General features: G+C 45.8%; 1 protein-coding gene across 1 annotated transcript in view; it reads right to left on the minus strand.

Annotated features, from left to right (window-relative positions):
- Positions 1-20,056, minus strand: part of KCNN4 (potassium calcium-activated channel subfamily N member 4) — a 56,257-nt gene extending 36,201 nt beyond the window's left edge. The window contains exon 1 of the mRNA XM_077260027.1: positions 19,450-20,056. Coding sequence (XP_077116142.1) covers positions 19,450-19,740 — 291 coding nt within the window. The 5' untranslated portion in view covers positions 19,741-20,056. The remainder of the gene's footprint in view (positions 1-19,449) is intronic.
- Between the last annotated feature and the right edge of the window lie 268 nt (positions 20,057-20,324).

Here is a 20,324-nt window from a genome sequence, read left to right on the forward strand (position 1 = left end):
GCTTTCCATAGCGAACAATGAAATATTCTTATCAGCGACAAGACCTTTTGGCTGCAATTGGGGGGCTGGGAATGGAAGATTAAAAATCATAGCTAAAAATGTGCAGAATACCATGGACTGCCATTGCACTGCCAGAGACATAAAGACCAAGGAGAAACAATAAAAAAATGGAATCTAAATGGTGGTTATTGACATCTTGTGATCTCTAGTGGTCCCAGAGGTTGGACTCCCCCTGATCATGAATTTATCACCTATCCCGGGGATAACTGATATATATTTTAACTGGGATGACCTCTTCAAGCTTCACCCACCAGGAAACCCCGAAAAGCCCACTTTGGAACAGATTTGCCTAAAATCCATTTTGTGAGATCATCTCGGAAATTATTCTGAACGGAGCTTCTCTTGCCATCCTACATCCTCAGGATCAGTGGTCTCAAAGGTTGGACTCCACCGATCATAAGTGATGACAAATCCTAGAGATATGCAATCATGTTAGATGTGAATATCTCTTTAAAGATGACCTGTCACTTGGTCTAAATATATATTATTTGTACCTAGCGTAAAAGCCCCTTTTCTCCTGAATCCGGCGTTACTTTTCTTTTCTTCCTGAGCCTCTCCATTCTTGAGATATGGCCAAGAATATCATGCATATAAATCTAGTCTTGTTAGCCAACTAGGCATGGTTTCAAGCTCTTAAATGGGAGTGGCTTATTGAAGACCACTCCCACTTAACTAGCAACACTAGATTTACACACAGGAAAGAGGAGACCATATCTCAGGAACGAAGAGGCGCAGGAAGACAAGAAAAACATTGCCGGATTCGGGAGAACAGTGGCATTTATACCGAGTAAGAATGTTACATATTTATACAAGTGACAGGTTCTCTTAAAGGTGGTACCCAAATCCCCATGTTCTCTATATTGCCCACGATACTCAGTGATGCCAACAAACCCTTTAGCAGGTCAGTCCATGTGATGTGTGTTTTTTACTGACTGCTTTCCCTACATCATGCAAATCTTGGGTCTCATTTCCATCATGATAACAGAAGGCTCTTTCATCCCTTCCATGTGTAAATCATGATCCCAGTTCATGGGCTGTGTCTTATGTAAGTGAATATGGGATTCATCCACCAGCGAAGCCCCTTCGGATAATATGTCAACAGCCCCATGAGGATCGAAAACATCCCATAGAGGAAGGTATTCTGTATGTCGGCATTCCCGGAGATGGAGAATATATAAAAGTGTAACCTATCCTCATCCAAATCATTAGATTGCCCAAAGGGCGACATTCAATATTAGGATGGGGCAATTAAATGTTGTATAATTATGTAATCTGATACATGTATAATCTATTCTAAACAACAGGGAAACCTCACTAATTATGTAAAGGTAGGAAAAATTTAAAGATTTAGAGATACGAGAGGGTAAAGATCAAAATTCTATAGAATTCTACAATACACAGGAATCAAAGTTTCCTTGAAGTTTGCTCCAGAACAACCGGAGAAACAAGTTCTAAAACATAACAGAGAAATCACTGGAATCCGGTACCTGCCCTGTATGCATGTGATGGGCAGTTACCCTATACATAAGGAAGGTCACAATGAACATGATGACAGAAGACCATTCCTCCAATGGAATGTAAAAATAATGGTCTATGCAGGTCAGGAGCAGGTGGAGAGAACAGGTGTAGTGTAATCTATGTACACACTGACTGCACCAGCAGAATAGTGAGTGCAGCTCTTCAGAATAATACAGGATGTAATTCAGGGTCAGTAATGTAATGTACAGTTATATGAAAAAGTTTGGGCACCCCTATTAATCTTAAGTTTAATGTTTTATAAAAATTGTTTTTTTTGCAACAGCTATTTCAGTTTCATATATCTAATAACTGTTGGACACAGTAATGTTTCAGCCTTGAAATGAGGTTTATTGTACTAACAGAAAATGTGCAATCTGCATTTAAACAAAATTTGACAGGTGCATAAGTATGGGCGCCCTTATCATTTTCTTGTTTTAAATACTCCTACCTACTTTTTACTGACTTACTAAAGCACTTTTTTTGGCTCTGTAACCTCATTGAGCTTTGAACTTCATAGCCAGGTGTATGCAATCATGAGAAAAGCTACTTAAAGTGGCCACTTGCAAGTTGTTCTCCTGTTTGAATCTCCTCTGAAGAGTGGCATCATGGGTTCCTCAAAACAACTGTCAAATGATCTGAAAACAAAGATTATTCAACATAGTTGTTCAGGGGAAGGATACAAAAAGCTGTCTAAAAGATTTAACCTGTCAATTTCCACTGTGAGGAACATAGTAAGGAAATGGAAGAACACAGGTACAGTTCTTGTTAAGGCCAGAAGTGGCAGGCCAAGAAAAACATCAGAAAGGCAGAGAAGAAGAATGGTGAGATCAGTCAAAGACAATCCTCAGACCACCTCCAGAGAGCTGCAGCATCAACTTGTTGCAGATGGTGTCACTGTGCATCGGTCAACTATACAACGCACTTTGCACAAGGAGAAGCTGTATGGGAGAGTGATGCAAAAGAAGCCATTTCTGCAAGCACGCCACAAACAGAGTCGGCTGAGGTATGCAAAAGCACATTTGGAGAAGCCAATTTCTTTTTGGAAGAAGGTCCTGTGGACTGATGAAACCAAGATTAAGTTGTTTGGTTATACAAAAAGGCATTATGCATGGCGGCCAAAAAACACAGCATTCCAAGAAAAACACTTGCTACCCACAGTAAAATTTGGTGGAGGTTCCATCATGCTTTGGGGATGTGTGGCCAATGCCGTTATCGGGAATCTTGTTAAAGTTGAGGGACGCATGGATTCCTCTCAATATCAGCAGATTCTTGACAATAATGTTCATGAATCAGTGACAAAGTTGAAGTTATGCAGGGAATGGATCTTTCAGCAAGACAATGATCCAAAACACCGCTCCAAATCTACTCAGGCTGTTATGGTCTGGTGATTTAGGAGCGACATGCGACGAGCTCTGAGCAGGTGGGAACTATACTGACCGCAGTTCCTGATCTTAACACAACACTAGAAGTAGCCGTGGGATGTTCCTGTCACTCCCTAGACACCTCGTCACAGCCTGAGAGCTAACTACCCCTAAAGGTAGAAACAGGAAAGCTATCTTGCCTCAGAGAAATTCCCCAAAGGATAGACAGCCCCCCACAAATAATGACTGTGAGTGGAGAAGGAAATGACATACGTAGAATGAAACAAGATGTAGCAAAGGAGGCCACTATTAGCTAGATAGATAGTACAGGAAAGGACACTGTGCGGTCAGTAATAAAAACTAGAAAAAGTCCACCGCAGAGAATGCAAAAATCCCCACACCTGACTAAAGGTGTGGAGGGCAAAATCTGCTGCCCAGAGCTTCCAGCTTAGCTGAATAGATCCATACTGATAAGCTGGACTAAAGAGAAAAACATAGAATGTGCTGAACAATAAGTCCACAACCAGTGGACTGCAAAAGGACAAGCAAGGACTTATCTTTGCTGAACTGGTCAGAGTGTCAGTGAAATCCAAAAGAGCTGTGACTCCAAGCAGGAACAATTGACAACTGGCATTGACTGAGGGATAAGGCCAGACTAAAATAGCCGAGCCAGAAAGACGATCAGTGGAAGCAGCTGCTGATGCTAAATCCAAGAAGCAGCCATTCCACTCAAAACCACCGGAGGGAACTCAAGAGCAGAACTCACAAAAGTGCCACTTACAACCACCGGAGGGAGCCCAAGAGCGGAATTCACAACAGTACCCCCCCTTGAGGAGGGGTCACCGAACCCTCACCAGAGCCCCCAGGCCGATCGGGACGAGCCAAGTGAAAAGCACGAACCAAATCGGCGGCATGGACATCGGAGGCAACAACCCAAGAATTGTCCTCCTGGCCATAACCCTTCTACTTGACAAGATACTGAAGCCTCCACTGTCATGATCTCTGCAGGCAGAGATCATAGCAAGCCTATAGAGGGACAAGCTCTCGGAAGATGGAACTATACTGACCATGAACTAAGCCTGCCGCGCAACTAGAAATAGCCAGGTAGCATTTCCTATTTATCGCTAGATGCCCAGCTCTGGCCTAAGACCTAAATAGCTAGCAGAGGGAAATATAAGACCTGGCTCACCTCTAGAGAAATATTCCAAAGAAGACAGTAGCCCCCCACATATAATGACGGTGAGTTCAGATGAAACAACAAACGCAGCAGGAAAATAGTCTTAGCAAATTTGAGGTCCGCTTACTAGATAGCAGAAGACAGATAGTATACTTTCATGGTCAGCAGAAAAACACTAACAAAACACCATCCAGAGATTACCTTAAACTCTGGCATTAACTCATAACGCCAGAGTAGCAATCCCTGATCAACGAGAGCTTTCCAGACACAGTAACAAAACTTCAGCTGTGAACTGGAACAAATAGGCAAAACAAAACATGGACAAAAGTCCAACTTATCTAGTGGTTGTCTAGAAGCAGGAACAAGCACTGAGAGGCATCAGATAACATTGTTGACCGGCAAGAAACCACCAGAGAAATGAGCTTAAATAGCGACACCCACTACTGATGGAACCAGGTGAAAAAGGAAAGAGGATGACAAGTCCAATTCCACAAGCGGCCACCGGGGGAGCCCAGAATCCAAATTCACAACACTCCACCTCGAAAAACGAGAATCCAAAATGTTCTCAACCACATATTCCAACTCCCCCTCAACCAACACCGGGGCAGGAGGATCAACAGAGGGAACAACGGGTACCACATTTCTCCGCAACAAAGATCTATGGAAAACATTGTGGATGGCAAAAGAGGCTGGAAGGGCCAAACGAAAAGACACTGGATTGATAATCTCAGAAATCTTATAAGGACCAATAAACCGAGGCTTGAACTTAGGGGAAGAAACCTTCATAGGAACATGACGAGAAGATAACCAGACTAAATCCCCGACCTGAAGCCGAGGACCAACACACCGACGGCGGTTAGCAAAACGTTGAGCCCTTTCCTGAGACAACATCAAATTGTCTACCACATGAGTCCAAATCTGCTGTAACCTGTCCATCACAGAATCCACACCAGGACAATCAGAAGGCTCAACCTGCCCTGAAGAAAAACGAGGATGGAAACCAAAATTACAAAAGAAAGGCGAAACCAAGGTAGCCGAACTGGCCCGATTATTAAGGGCAAACTCGGCCAACGGCAAGAAAGCCACCCAATCATCCTGGTCAGCAGACACAAAGCATCTCAAATAGGTTTCCAAAGTTTGATTAGTTCGCTCAGTTTGGCCATTTGTCTGAGGATGGAACGCCGAAGAAAAAGACAAATTAATGCCCATCCTAGCACAAATGGCCCGCCAAAACCTAGAAACAAACTGGGAACCTCTGTCAGACACAATATTCTCCGGAATGCCATGCAAACGAACCACATGCTGAAAAAACAATGGAACCAAATCAGAGGAGGAAGACAATTTAGGCAAAGGTACCAAATGGACCATTTTAGAGAACCGGTCACAAACCACCCAGATAACAGACATCTTCTGGGACACAGGAAGATCCGAAATAAAATCCATGGAAATATGTGTCCAGGGCCTCTCAGGGACAGGCAAAGGCGAAAGCAACCCACTAGCGCGGGAACAGCAAGGCTTAGCCCGGGCACAAGTCCCACAGGACTGCACAAACGAACGCACATCCCGTGACAAGGAAGGCCACCAAAAGGACCTAGCAACCAAATCTCTGGTACCAAAAATCCCAGGATGACCGGCCAACACCGATCAATGGACCTCAGAAATTACCTTACTTGTCCATCTATCAGGAACAAACAGCTTCGCCATAGGACAGCGGTCAGGTTTATCAGCCTGAAATTCCTGAAGCACCCGCCGTAAATCAGGGGAGATGGCAGAAAGAATCACCCCTTCCCTAAGAATGCCAACCGGCTCAAGGACTCCAGGAGAATCAGGCAAAAAACTCCTAGAGAGGGCATCCGCTTTAACATTCTTAGATCCCGGAAGATATGAGACCACAAAATCGAAACGGGAGAAAAACAGGGACCATCGAGCCTGTCTAGGGTTCAGCCGCTTGGCCGACTCGAGGTAAATCAGATTTTTATGATCGGTCAAGACCACAACGCGGTGCTTGGCTCCCTCAAGCCAATGTCGCCACTCCTCAAATGCCCACTTCATAGCCAACAATTCCCGATTGCCGACATCATAATTGCGTTCCGCAGGCGAAAACTTTCGGGAAAAGAAGGCACACGGTTTCATCAAGGAACCATCAGAATTCCTCTGTGACAAAACGGCCCCTGCCCCAATCTCAGAAGCGTCAACCTCAACCTGAAAAGGAAGAGAAACATCCGGCTGACGCAACACAGGGGCAGAAGTAAATCGGCGTTTAAGCTCCTGAAAGGCCTCAACAGCCGCAGAGGACCAATTCGTCACATCAGCGCCTTTCTTCGTCAAATCGGTCAGGGGCTTAACCACACTGGAAAAGTTGGCAATGAAACGGCGATAAAAATTAGCAAAGCCCAAAAATTTCTGAAGGCTCTTCACAGATGTGGGTTGAATCCAGTCATGAATGGCTTGGACCTTAACAGGATCCATTTCTATAGACGAAGGAGAAAAAATAAACCCCAAAAAAGAGACCTTCTGAACTGCAAATAGGCACTTAGACCCCTTCACAAATAAGGCATTATCACGAAGGATCTGGAATACCATCCTGACCTGCTTCACATGAGACTCCCAATCATCGGAAAAAATCAAAATATCATCCAAATACACAATCAAGAATTTATCAAGATAATTGCGGAAAATATCATGCATGAAGGACTGAAACACAGAAGGAGCATTAGAAAGCCCGAAAGGCATCACAAGGTATTCAAAATGGCCTTCAGGCGCATTAAATGCAGTTTTCCATTCGTCACCCTGTTTAATATGAACAAGATTATATGCCCCTCGAAGGTCAATCTTGGTAAACCAACTAGCCCCCTTAATCCTAGCAAATAAATCAGAAAGCAAAGGTAAGGGGTATTGGAATTTGACCGTGATCTTATTAAGAAGGCGATAATCAATACAGGGTCTCAAGGAGCCATCCTTCTTGGCAACAAAAAAGAATCCTGCTCCCAATGGTGACGAAGACGGCCGAATATGCCCCTTCTCCAAAGACTCCTTGACATAACTCCGCATGGCGGCATGCTCTGGCACAGACAGATTGAAAAGTCGTCCCTAAGGATACTGTCACACAGTACCATTTTGATCGCTACGACGGTACGATTCGTGACGTTCTAGCGATATCGTTACGATATCGCAGTGTCTGACACGCAGCAGCGATCAGGGACCCTGCTGAGAATCGTACGTCGTAGCAGATCGTTTGGAACTTTCTTTCGTCGCTTGATCACCCGCTGACATCGCTGGATCGTTGTGTGTGACAGCGATCCAGCGATGTGTTCGCTTGTAACCAGGGTAAACATCGGGTAACTAAGCGCAGGGCCGCGCTTAGTAACCCGATGTTTACCGTGGTTACCAGCGTAAAAGTAAAAAAAAACAAACCGTACATGCTCACCATCTGATGTCCGTCAGGTCCCTTGCCGTCCGCTTCCCGCTCTGACTGACTGCCGGCCGGAAAGTGAGAGCAGATCACAGCGGTGACGTCACCGCTGCGCTCTGCTCTCACTGTACGGCCGGATCTCAGACAGAGCAGGAAGCGGACGGCAAGGGACCTGACGGACATCAGATGGTGAGCATGTACGGTTTGTTTTTTTTTACTTTTATGCTGGTAACCACGGTAAACATCGGGTTACTAAGCGCGGCCCTGCGCTTAGTAACCCGATGTTTACCCTGGTTACCCGGGGACTTCGGCATCGCTCCAGCGCCGTGATTGCAACGTGTGACCGCAGTCTACGACGCTGGAGCGATAATCATACGACGCTGCGACGTCACGAATCGTGCCGTCGTAGCGATTAAAATGGTACTGTGTGACAGTACCTTTAGGGAACTTACAGCCAGGAATCAAGTCAATAGCACAATCACAGTCCCTATGTGGAGGAAGGGAACTGGACTTGGGCTCATCAAATGCATCCTGGAAATCTGACAAAAATTCAGGAACATCAGAAGAGGGGGAAGAGGAAATTGACATCAAAGGAACGTCACTATGTACCCCTTGACAACCCCAACTAGTCACAAACATAGATTTCCAATCCAGCACTGGATTGTGTACTTGTAACCATGGAAAACCCAGTACAACAACATCATGCAAATTATGCAACACCAGAAAACGGCAATCTTCCTGATGTGCTGGAGCCATGCACATAGTCAGCTTAGTCCAATACTTAAGTTTATTCCTGGCCAACGGTGTAGCATCAATACCCCTCAAAGGAATAGGGCTCTGCAAAGGCTGCAAAGAAAAACCACAGCGCCTGGCGAATTCTAAGTCCATTAAGTTCAGGGCAGCGCATGAATTCACAAATGCCATGACAGAAAAGGATGACAGGATGACAATGAGCAAATCAGGGTCACAGACAGGAGAAATTTAGGCTGTACAGTACTGATGGTAACAGATCTAGCGACCCTCTTAATACGCTTAGGGCAATCAGAAATAGCATGAGCAGAATCACCACAGTAAAAACACAGCCCATTCTGACATCTGTATCCCCGCTGTTCTGCTCTAGTCAAAATCCTATCACATTGCATAGGCTCAGGACTCTGTTCAGAGGACACTGCCATATGGTGCACCACTTTGCGCTCGCGCAGGCGGCGATCAATCTGAATGGCTAGAGACATAGATTCGCTCAAACCAACAGGCGTGGGGAACCCCACCATAACATCTTTAAGGGCTTCAGAAAGACCCTTTCTGAAAATTGCTGCCAGAGCATCCTCATTCCATTTAGTGAGCACAGACCATTTTCTAAATTTCTGGCAGTATAATTCTGCCGCTTCATGACCCTGACACAGGGCCAACAAGGTTTTTTCTGCATGATCCACAGAGTTAGGTTTGTCATACAATAATCCGAGCGATTGAAAAAATGCATCTACGTTAAGCAATGCCGGATCCCCTGACTCAAGGGAGAATGCCCAGTCCTGAGGGTCACCACGCAGCAGAGAAATAACTATTTTAACTTGCTGAATGGGATCACCAGAGGAACGAGGTTTCAGAGCAAAAAACAATTTGCAGTTATTTTTAAAGTTCAAAAACTTGGATCTATCCCCATAAAACAAATCTGGAGTAGGAATTCTAGGCTCTAAAGCCGGAGTCTGAACAACATAATCCTGGATACTCTGTACTCTTGCAGCAAGCTGATCCACACGAGAAAACAAACCCTGAACATCCATGCCCGCGCCAAAATCCTGAACCACCCAGAGATTAAGAGGAAGAAAAAAAAGACAAAACAGGCTGCAGAGAAAAAAATGGCTCAGAACTCTTTTTTTTTTTCCTTCTTTTGAGATGCATTTAACTCATCTTCGGCCAGTTGTACTGTTATGGTCTGGTGATTTAGGAGCGACATGCGACGAGCTCTGAGCAGGTGGGAACTATACTGACCGCAGTTTCTGATCTTAACACAACACTAGAAGTAGCCGTGGGGTGTTCCTGTCACTCCCTAGACACCTCGTCACAGCCTGAGAGCTAACTACCCCTAAAGGTAGAAACAGGAAAGCTATCTTGCCTCAGAGAAATTCCCTGTTATGATCCTTAGTGGTTGAGGATCACAAATTACTCCAGCTAAGTAACAAACATAGGACAAGCTCTAGGGAGGTGGCAAACTGGACTGACCGCAAATCTGAACCTATCCAAACACACTAGAAGTAGCTGGTGAACGTGCCTAAAAATCCTAGACGTCTCGAGCCAGCCTGAGGAACTAACTACCCCTAGAGAGAAAGAAAGACCTCTCTTGCCTCCAGAGAAATAATCCCCAAAGATATAGAAGCCCCCAACAAATAATAACGGTGAGGTAAGAGGAAGGCACATACACAGGGGTGAAAGCAGATTCAGCAAATGAGGCCCACTAATACTAGATAGCAGAAAATAGAAAAGGGAATCTATGCGGTCAGTAAAAAACCCTTACAAAATATCCACTCTGAGATTTCAAGAACCCCCACACCAACTAACGGTGTGGGGGGAGAAACTCAGTCCCCTAGAGCAACCAGCAAGCGAGGAAATCACATTTTAGCGAGCTGGACTAAAAACATAATGAACGCTGATAATCAAAAAATGATCAAACAAAAACTTAGCTTGTCTTGGAGAGACTGGGAGCAAGGTAGACACAAGGAATCTGAAGAGCACTGAATACATTGATAGCAGGCAAGGAACTGAGTATCCAGGTGAGCTAAATAGGAAACCAACCAAGGATAACGAACCAGCTGATGCTGCAACCTGCAGAAAGACAACACTACACAGTACCGCTTGTGACCACTAGAGGGAGCCCAAAAATAGAGTTCACAACAATTCCCCAAAGGATAGACAGCCCCCCACAAATAATGACTGTGAGTGGAGAAGGAAATGACATACGTAGAATGAAACAAGATGTAGCAAAGGAGGCCACTACTAGCTAGATAGATAGTACAGGAAAGGACACTGTGCGGTCAGTAATAAAAACTAGAAAAAGTCCACCGCAGAGAATGCAAAAATCCCCACACCTGACTAAAGGTGTGGAGGGCAAAATCTGCTGCCCAGAGCTTCCAGCTTAGCTGAATAGATCTATACTGATAAGCTGGACTAAAGAGAAAAACATAGAATGTGCAGAACAATAAGTCCACAACCAGTGGACTGCAAAAGGACAAGCAAGGACTTATCTTTGCTGAACTGGTCAGAGTGTCAGGGAAATCCAAAAGAGCTGTGACTCCAAGCAGGAACAATTGACAACTGGCATTGACTGAGGGATAAGGCCAGACTAAAATAGCCGAGCCAGAAAGACGATCAGTGGAAGCAGCTGCTGATGCTAAATCCAAGAAGCAGCCATTCCACTCAAAACCACCGGAGGGAGCCCAAGAGCAGAACTCACAAAAGTGCCACTTACAAGCACCGGAGGGAGCCCAAGAGCGGAGTTCACAACATCAGGCATTCATGCAGAGGAACAATTACACTGTTCTGGAATGGCCATCCCAGTCCCCAGACCTGAATATCATTGAATATCTGTGGGATCATTTGAAGAGGGCTGTCCATGCTCGGTGACCATCAAACTTAACTGAACTGGAATTGTTTTGTAAAGAGGAATGGTCAAAAATACCTTCATCCAGGATCCAGGAACTCATTAAAAGCTACAGGAAGCGACAAGAGGCTGTTATTTTTGCAAAAGGAGGATCTAATAAATATTAATGTCACTTTTCTGGTGAGGTGCCCATACTTATGCACCTGTCAAATTTTGTTTGAATGCAGATTGCACATTTTCTGTTAGTACAATAAACCTCATTTCAAGGCAGAAACATTACTGTGTCCAACAGTTATTAGATATATCAGACTGAAATAGCTGTTGCAAAAAAAACAATTTTTATAAAACATTAAGCTTAAGATTAATAGGGGTGCCCAAACTTTTTCATATAACTGTATGTACACAGTGACTGCACCAGCAGAATAGTGAGTGCAGCTCTGGAGAATAATACAGGATATAATTCAGGATCAGTTATGTAATGTATGTACAAAGTGATTACACCAGCAGAATAGTGAGTGCAGCTTTGGAGTGTAATACAGGAGATAACTCAGGATCTGTAATGCAATGTTTGTACAAAGTGACTGCACCAGCAGAATAGTGAGTGCAGCTCTGGGGTATAATACAGGATGTAACTCAGGATCAGTAACGTAATGTATGTACACAGTGACTGCACCAGCAGAATAGTGAGTGCAGCTCTGGAGTATAATGCAGGATGTAACTCAGGATCAGTAATGTAATGTATGTACACAGTGACTGCACCAGCAGAATAGTGAGTGCAGCTCTGGAGTATAATACAGGATGTAACTCAGGATCAGTAATGTAATGTATGTACACAGTGACTGCACCAGAAGAATAGTGAGTGCAGCTCTGGAGTATAATACAGGATGTAACTCAGGATCAGTAATGTAATGTATGTACACAGTGACTGCGCCAGCAGAATAGTGAGTGCAGCTCTGGAGCATAATACAGGATGTAACTCAGGATCAGTAACGTAATGTATGTACACAGTAACTGCACCAGCAGAATAGTGAGTGCAGCCCTGGAGTATAATACAGGATGTAACTCAGGATCAGTAATGTAATGTATGTACACAGTGACTGCACCAGAAGAATAGTGAGTGCAGCTCTGGAGTATAATGCAGGATGTAACTCAGTATCAGTAATGTAATGTATATACACAGTGACTGCGCCAGCAGAATAGTGAGTGCAGCTCTGGAGTATAATACAGGATATAACTCAGGATCAGTAATGTATGTAAACAGTGACTGCACCAGCAGAATAGTGAGTGCAGCCCTGGAGTATAATACAGGATGTAACTCAGGATCAGTAATGTAATGTATGTACACAGTGACTGCACCAGAAGAATAGTGAGTGCAGCTCTGGAGTATATTGCAGGATGTAACTCAGTATCAGTAATGTAATGTATATACACAGTGACTGCGCCAGCAGAATAGTGAGTGCAGCTCTGGAGCATAATACAGGATGTAACAAAGGATCAGTAACGTAATGTATGTACACAGTGACTGCACCAGAAGAATAGTGAGTGCAGCTCTGGAGTATAATGCAGGATGTAACTCAGGATCAGTAATGTAATGTATACACACAGTGACTGCACCAGCAGAATAGTGAGTGCAGCCCTGGAGTATAATACAGGATGTAACTCAGGATCAGTAATGTAATGTATGTACACAGTGACTACACCAGCAGAATAGTGAGTACAGCTTTGGAGTATAATACAGGATGTATCTCAGGATCAGTAATGTAATTTATGTACACAGTGACTGCACCAGCAGAATAGTGAGTGCAGCTCTGGAGTATAATACAGGATGTAACTCAGGATCAGTAATGTAATGTATGTACACAGTGACTGCGCCAGCAGAATAGTGAGTGCAGCTCTGGAGTATAATACAGGATGTAACTCAGGATCAGTAATGTAATGTATGTACACAGTGACTGCAACAGCAGAATAGTGAGTGCAGCTCTGGAGTATAATACAGGATGTAACTCAGGATCAGTAATGTAATGTATGTACACAGTGACTGCACCAGCAGAATAGTGAGTGCAGCTCTGGAGTATAATACAGGATGTAACTCAGGATCAGTATTGCAATGTATGTACACAGTGACTACACCAGCAGAATAGTGAGTGCAGCTCTGGAGTGTAATACAGGATGTAACTCAGGATCAGTAATGTAATGTATGTACACAGTGACTACACCAGCAGAATAGTGAGAGCAGCTCTGGAGTATAATACAGGATGTAACTCAGGATCAGTAACGTAATGTATGTACACAGTAACTGCACCAGCAGAATAGTGAATGCAGCTCTGGAGCATAATACAGGATGTAACTCAGGATCTGTACAGAATCAGTAATGTAATGTATGTACACAGTGACTGCACCAGCAGAATAGTGAGTGCAGCTCTGGGGTATAATTCAGGATGTAACTCGGGATCAGTACAGGATTAGTAATGGATGTCATCATTGACAAAATAGTGTGTTGTGTTTTGCAGCAGTTTTCATTACTGTCCTTGGTGTCCAGAAATCCCGTCATCCACAGACAATCACCACCATTATACACCCTCTGTATATGACACTGTGCAGCTGCCTCACAACCTCTTGCACTGCCGTCCCTTTCTGATGTCAGTTCCCATCATTTTCCTGAAGTCGCAGGCAGTCAGTGAGCGGCAGGATTTCGGGCAGTACAATGGTGATTGTGTGCAGTGCTTTCCTCCGCCGTCCTGTTTGTGTATATTGATCGGCTGATTTAGATCTTGGGATCTGCGCCCACAATCTGTCTGCGCCGGAGTTGAGAGCCGGCACCGCACGGATCCTCGAGCAGCATTATGTTACTAATTAGCATTCAGGATTCGCTTCCTTTTATCCCAAGTCCATTCAGACTCGCGGCGGTCGATACATCAGGGTGACAGACATTATTATGGGCCCCGCTAAGATCCCACTTTGGGAAGAGGACAAGTTCATACAATGTGCAGAGCAGAATCCTTTGTACTTGACTTTGGGAAGTAACTGCCCCCAACAGCACCCCTGAATTATCGCTTGTCACAAAGTGGAGTAATGCTTTCCTTGTGGAGTTTGCCAACCAGGCAATGCTCCCTGGGAAAACAGTTATGCAAATGAGCTTTCCTCCTGGAAATAGAACAGCTGTCTCTCTCTAGCGCCACCGTCTGGAGATCCCTTATAACATGGCTGAGGAACTGGAACCAAAGCAAAGTCTCTACCAGATAACTACTGATCTCAGATGCAGGTGCTAATACCTCCATGGAATGGTTCACCCACCCAACAGCATGCACATCTCTGGTGGGTCCAGGTGATAAGACCCTCATGGATCACCCACACAAGACCACGCACATCTCTGGGGGGGTCCAGGTGCTAAGACCCTCATCGATCACCCACTCAAGACCATGCACATCTCTGGGCGGGGGGTCCAGGTGATAAGACCCCCATGGATGACCCACCCAAGAGCATACACATCTCTGCAGCATCCAGGTAATAAGACCCTTATGGATCACCCACTCAAGATCATGCACATCTCTGGGGTGTCCAGGTAATAAGACTCTCATGGATCATCCACCCAAAACCATGCACATCTCTAGTGGATCCAGGTGCTACAACCTCCATTGATCATCCACCCAATAGCATATACATCTCTGGGGGGTCCAGGTGCTAAGACCCCCATGGATCATCCATCCAACAGCATGCACATCTCTGGGGGGGTCCGGGTGCTAAGACCCCCATGGATCATCCACCCAAGAGCATGTACATCTCTGGGGGGGTCCAGGTGATAAGACCCCCATGGATCATCCACCCAACAGCATATACATCTCTGGGGGGTCCAGGTGATAAGACCCCCATGGATCATCCACCCAACAGCATGCACATCTCTGGGGGGTCCAGGTGCTAAGACTCTCATGGATCATCCACCCAACAGCATATACATCTCTGGGGGGTCCAGGTGCTAAGACCCTCATGTAACATCCACCTAACAGCATATACATCTCTGGGGGGTCCAGGTGACCAGACCCCCATGGATCATCCACCCAACAGCATATACATCTCTGGGGGGTCCAGGTGCTAAGACCCCCATGGATCATCCATCCAACAGCATGCACATCTCTGGGGGGGTCCGGGTGCTAAGACCCCCATGGATCATCCACCCAAGAGCATGTACATCTCTGGGGGGGTCCAGGTGATAAGACCCCCATGGATCATCCACCCAACAGCATATACATCTCTGGGGGGTCCAGGTGATAAGACCCCCATGGATCATCCACCCAACAGCATGCACATCTCTGGGGGGTCCAGGTGCTAAGACTCTCATGGATCATCCACCCAACAGCATATACATCTCTGGGGGGTCCAGGTGCTAAGACCCTCATGTAACATCCACCTAACAGCATATACATCTCTGGGGGGTCCAGGTGACCAGACCCCCATGGATCATCCACCCAACAGCATATACATCTCTGGGGGGTCCAGGTGCTAAGACCCCCATGGATCATCCACCCAACAGCATATACATCTCTGGGGGGTCCAGGTGATAAGACCCCCATGGATCATCCACCCAACAGCATGCACATCTCTGGGGGGTCCAGGTGCTAAGACCCCCATGGATCATCCATCCAACAGCATGCACATCTCTGGGGGGGTCCGGGTGCTAAGACCCCTATGGATCATCCACCCAAGAGCATGTACATCTCTGGGGGGGTCCAGGTGATAAGACCCCCATGGATCATCCACCCAACAGCATATACATCTCTGGGGGGTCCAGGTGATAAGACCCCCATGGATCATCCACCCAACAGCATGCACATCTCTGTGGGGTCCAGGTGCTAAGACCCTCATGGATCATCCACCCAACAGCATATACATCTCTGGGGGGTCCAGGTGCTAAGACCCTCATGGATCATCCACCTAACAGCATATACATCTCTGGGGGTCCAGGTGACAAGACCCCCATGGATCATCCACCCAACAGCATATACATCTCTGGGGGGTCCAGGTGCTAAGACCCCCATGGATCATCCACCCAAGAGCATGTACATCTCTGGGGGGTCCAGGTGCCAAGACCCTCATGGATCATCCGCCCAAGAGTATATATATCTCTGGGGGGTCCAGGTGCTAAGACCTCCATGGATCATCCGTCCAAGAGTATATATATCTCTGGGGGGTCCAGATGCTAAGACCCCCATGTATCAGCTACCCAAGAGCATGTACATCTCTGGGGGGTCCAAGTGCTAAGACCCTCATGGATCATCCACCCAACAGCATATACATCTCTGGGGGGTCCAGGTGCTAAGACCCTCATGGATCATCCACCTAACAGCATACACATCTCTGGGGGGTCCAGGTGACAAGACCCCCATGGATCATCCACCCAACAGCATATACATCTCTGGGGGGTCCAGGTGCTAAGACCCCCATGGATCATCCACCCAACAGCATATACATCTCTGGGGGGTCCAGGTGATAAGACCCCCATAGATCATCCACCCAACAGCATGCACATCTCTGGGGGGTCCAGGTGCTAAGACCCTCATGGATCATCCACCCAACAGCATATACATCTCTGGGGGGTCCAGGTGCTAAGACCCTCATGGATCATCCATCTAACAGCATATACATCTCTGAGGGGTCCAGGTGACAAGGCCCCCATGATCATCCACCCAACAGCATATACATCTCTGGGGGTCCAGGTGCTAAGACCCCCATGGATCATCCACCCAACAGCATATACATCTTTGGGGGGTCCAGGTGATAAGACCCCCATGGATCATCCGCCCAAGAGCATGTACATCTCTAGGGGGGTCCAGGTGCTAAGACCTCCATGGATCAGCCACCCAAGAGTATATATATATCTGGGGGGTCCAGATGCTAAGACCCCCATGTATCAGCTACCCAACAGCATGCACATCTCTGGGGGTCCAGGCGATATGACCTTCATGGATCACTTACTCAAGACTATGCACATCTTTGGGGGTCCAGGTGATAAGACCCCCATGAATCATCCACCCAACAGCATGCACATCTCTGGGGGATCCAGGTGCTAAGACCTCCATGGATCACCCACCCAAGAGCATATCCATCTCTGTGGGGGTCCAGGTGATAAGAACCCCATGGATCACCCACCCAAGAGCATATACATCTCTGTGGGGGTCCACATGCTAAGACCCTCATGGATCACCCACCCAAGAGCATGCACATAGCGATCTAAACAAAGTCCATACATAATTTCTGAACTTCCACCTATAGATTTGAGCGGTCGATGGGGGGGGGGGTCTCAAGATTCGAACCCCCAATAATCAACAATACTTAATGGGGGCAACAACATATCAAAACTTTAGTAAAAGTTTAGATTCACTTCAAATATTTTTTTTTCTTTACAAACATGAAATGTTTTACTTTATATAAAGACTTATGCAAAAGTCCTAATTTTTCAAGATCTATGTGACAGAGGGGTCCCGTGAGACCCCGCAGCGTGTGATGTGCACAGACCAGGCGCATTAGCGGTTCTCGTGCAGAATAAAAAAAATATCAAAGCACAGAAATGTCACCACAGACTGGGAAGAAATGTCTCCCGGTGCTCAGGATACACGAGCAGAAAGTCAGCGTGTCAGGACGCCATCAGCAAGAACAATGCCGAACAGCTGGTAGATTTATGCTGAGATGTAGCAGAGCCGAGTGTGTCATTTCTTCTGTAACTCACGTCTGAAAATCTTTTTTTGGAGTTTGTCATTTGGCACGTCCCCTGAAATTTCATTTTCTTAACTAATCTGTGGATAAACACTTTAGTGGCTTTTTTGTGTGAAAAGACACCTGGAACAGAGAGATGAGGCACCGATGTAGCAGGGTCGAGTTTGCGTTCGCTGTTTCCTCTCCTTTAACCAAATGACACACTCAGCTTTACTGCACAAGATTTACTGTGTCCGTCAGGTCACGTTTAGTTTGCAGAACAGAATACTCTCCCGCTCGGCTCTGCTACATCATCAAGAATAACCTGATGCCTGAAATAATGGTGGTCTCCAAAAATGGCTCAGTTTAAGACAATCGCTCAATTAGCAACTCCTCACTATGGAAACAAGGGGCCGGGCGTCATTTCCTTGCAGGATCCAGCATCAGAATCCGGGCTCCGTTAACAGCAGCCTCCATGTAGATGGATATTACCAAGAGCCAATGTATTGGCAGAACATCACCTGTGCCCCTTCAGGGAGCTGTTCCCCTAATATCATCATATTGGGAAATCGCTTACAATGCAATTCCATAATATCCTTGTTAAAGATGCGTAGGTCACACAGAATGGACAGGATACAACATTTGGCCCCCAGTTCGCCACTTAAGGGAGCGGTACCGATAATAACATCATTTTAGGGAACTGCTTATGAGGTAATTCCATAATTTCATATTCTGGGCATTTTCAGAGAAGGCAGAATACGCAGGATGCAGGATCTCATACCCAGGAAGCTGCACCTGTCATAACGTCATATGTCAGTATCGCTTAAAAGGTAATTCCATAATATGTTTTTTTTTACATTGCTCCCAGGTTAAGCAGAATAGAGGATATCATAGGCAGCTGGTCGTTCCTCCGGGGAAGCTGCACCCGTAATAAAACCACTTTAGGAAATTGCTTATATAGTAATTCCATAATACTAATATTAACATTGCTCTAAACAGTTTGAGGTTAGACAGAAAGCCCAGCTACCTGTACACGTAAGAATATAATAGTAGGAAATTGCTTCTAAGGCAATTCCATAATATTCTTAAACTTGCTCAGAACAGTTGGAGGTCGGACACCATACAGGATATGAACCCAGCGAAACTCGTAATAACTGCGTATTCCTAATTACATCATCATAGGCAATCGCTTATAAGGTAATTCCATAACTTCGTTACTAAAGTAGTAATGGTCAATTTGAAGCAAGACAGGGTACCCAGCTGGTCGCTCATTGTACGATTAGTAACATCATATTAGGAAATCGCTTAAAGAGCAATTCCATAATATCATCAATTAGGTTTCTCTAAGCAGTTTTAAGTTAGAAAGAAAAAAAAAACAGGATAAAGGAAATCATCCTCAGCTGGATGCTCCTGTGCTATTTCACCGAGGTAGACATATAATGACATTATTCATAGGGAATCGCTTAAGAGACAATTCCATAAAATCATTAATAAAGGGTCTCTCCTTCCCCGAGGACAAGTGAGCCTGGAGACATATGGATCTCCACCGATCCCAACTTTTGACTTGTGAAAAGTTTGAAAGTTCAGCCCAGACTTTTGGCGAAACGTTCCTTCACCAGGGGGGCAAACATTCTCTTACCTGGCAGTTGGCGAAGCGCAGCAGTTCGGTATGTACGACCATGAGCACGATGCCCAGCAGCGCCAAGAACAGAATCCAGGCGGACAACCTCTTCTTCTGCTCCACCAGGACTTTCCTCTTCTTCAGCTTCCTCAGGTTCTCGGAGGCAGGTTGCCGGAGGATGTCCACCTTGGCTTTGGAGCTGAGGATGGAGATCTCGATGAGCTCCTTGGTCTGCATGTTGTTGCGGGCTCTTTTCCCTCGGGATGCAGGAAGGCATGTTGTAAACAGAGGCCAGCCGCTCCTTCCCATGTGCAGCCTTGGCACCGTCTCCTGAGCCCCGGCCCAGTCCGGCTACCAGAGACAGCGAAGGAAACCGCAGTTTCCTGTGTTCTCGCTTGGCAATAGGGAGGGGAAAGCCGACTCCGAACTCCGACCACTTGTTACCTGCCTCCTCTTCCAAGAAAAAACTTTTTCTAGAACTTTGGGAAAAGTTTGAAAACTTTTCGAAACTTTTTTTCCGCTTTAACTTTTCTTCATTTCAAAGTTTTCAAAACTTTTTAGAACTTTTTAACTGTTTCAGCTCAGCCTCGTCAGCTCTCGCTTTACCAATATCTCGCTGACTGGTGTATTCGCCCTGTAATATATCTTATTTGTTTAGCTGCAGGGAATGGGAGGGGAGAAGGAGGCGGCACACACACACACAAAAAAGAATAGTTGCAATACTGAGGTTTATTGTGTGGTTATAGAGGGTGATAAATGGATTCTCGGGGCTGGAGGTGGTGGGGCCTGAGCAATGCTCTCCGTAGGACCCAGGCATCCTATACCCTGGGTCACGGTCTGCTAGTAAGGGCTCGTTCACACAGCCGTATTTTTGGTCCAACAAAACATCGAGG

Source organism: Ranitomeya variabilis, chromosome 4, assembly GCF_051348905.1.
Source record: "Ranitomeya variabilis isolate aRanVar5 chromosome 4, aRanVar5.hap1, whole genome shotgun sequence".
NCBI classification, from domain to species: Eukaryota; Metazoa; Chordata; class Amphibia; order Anura; family Dendrobatidae; genus Ranitomeya; species Ranitomeya variabilis.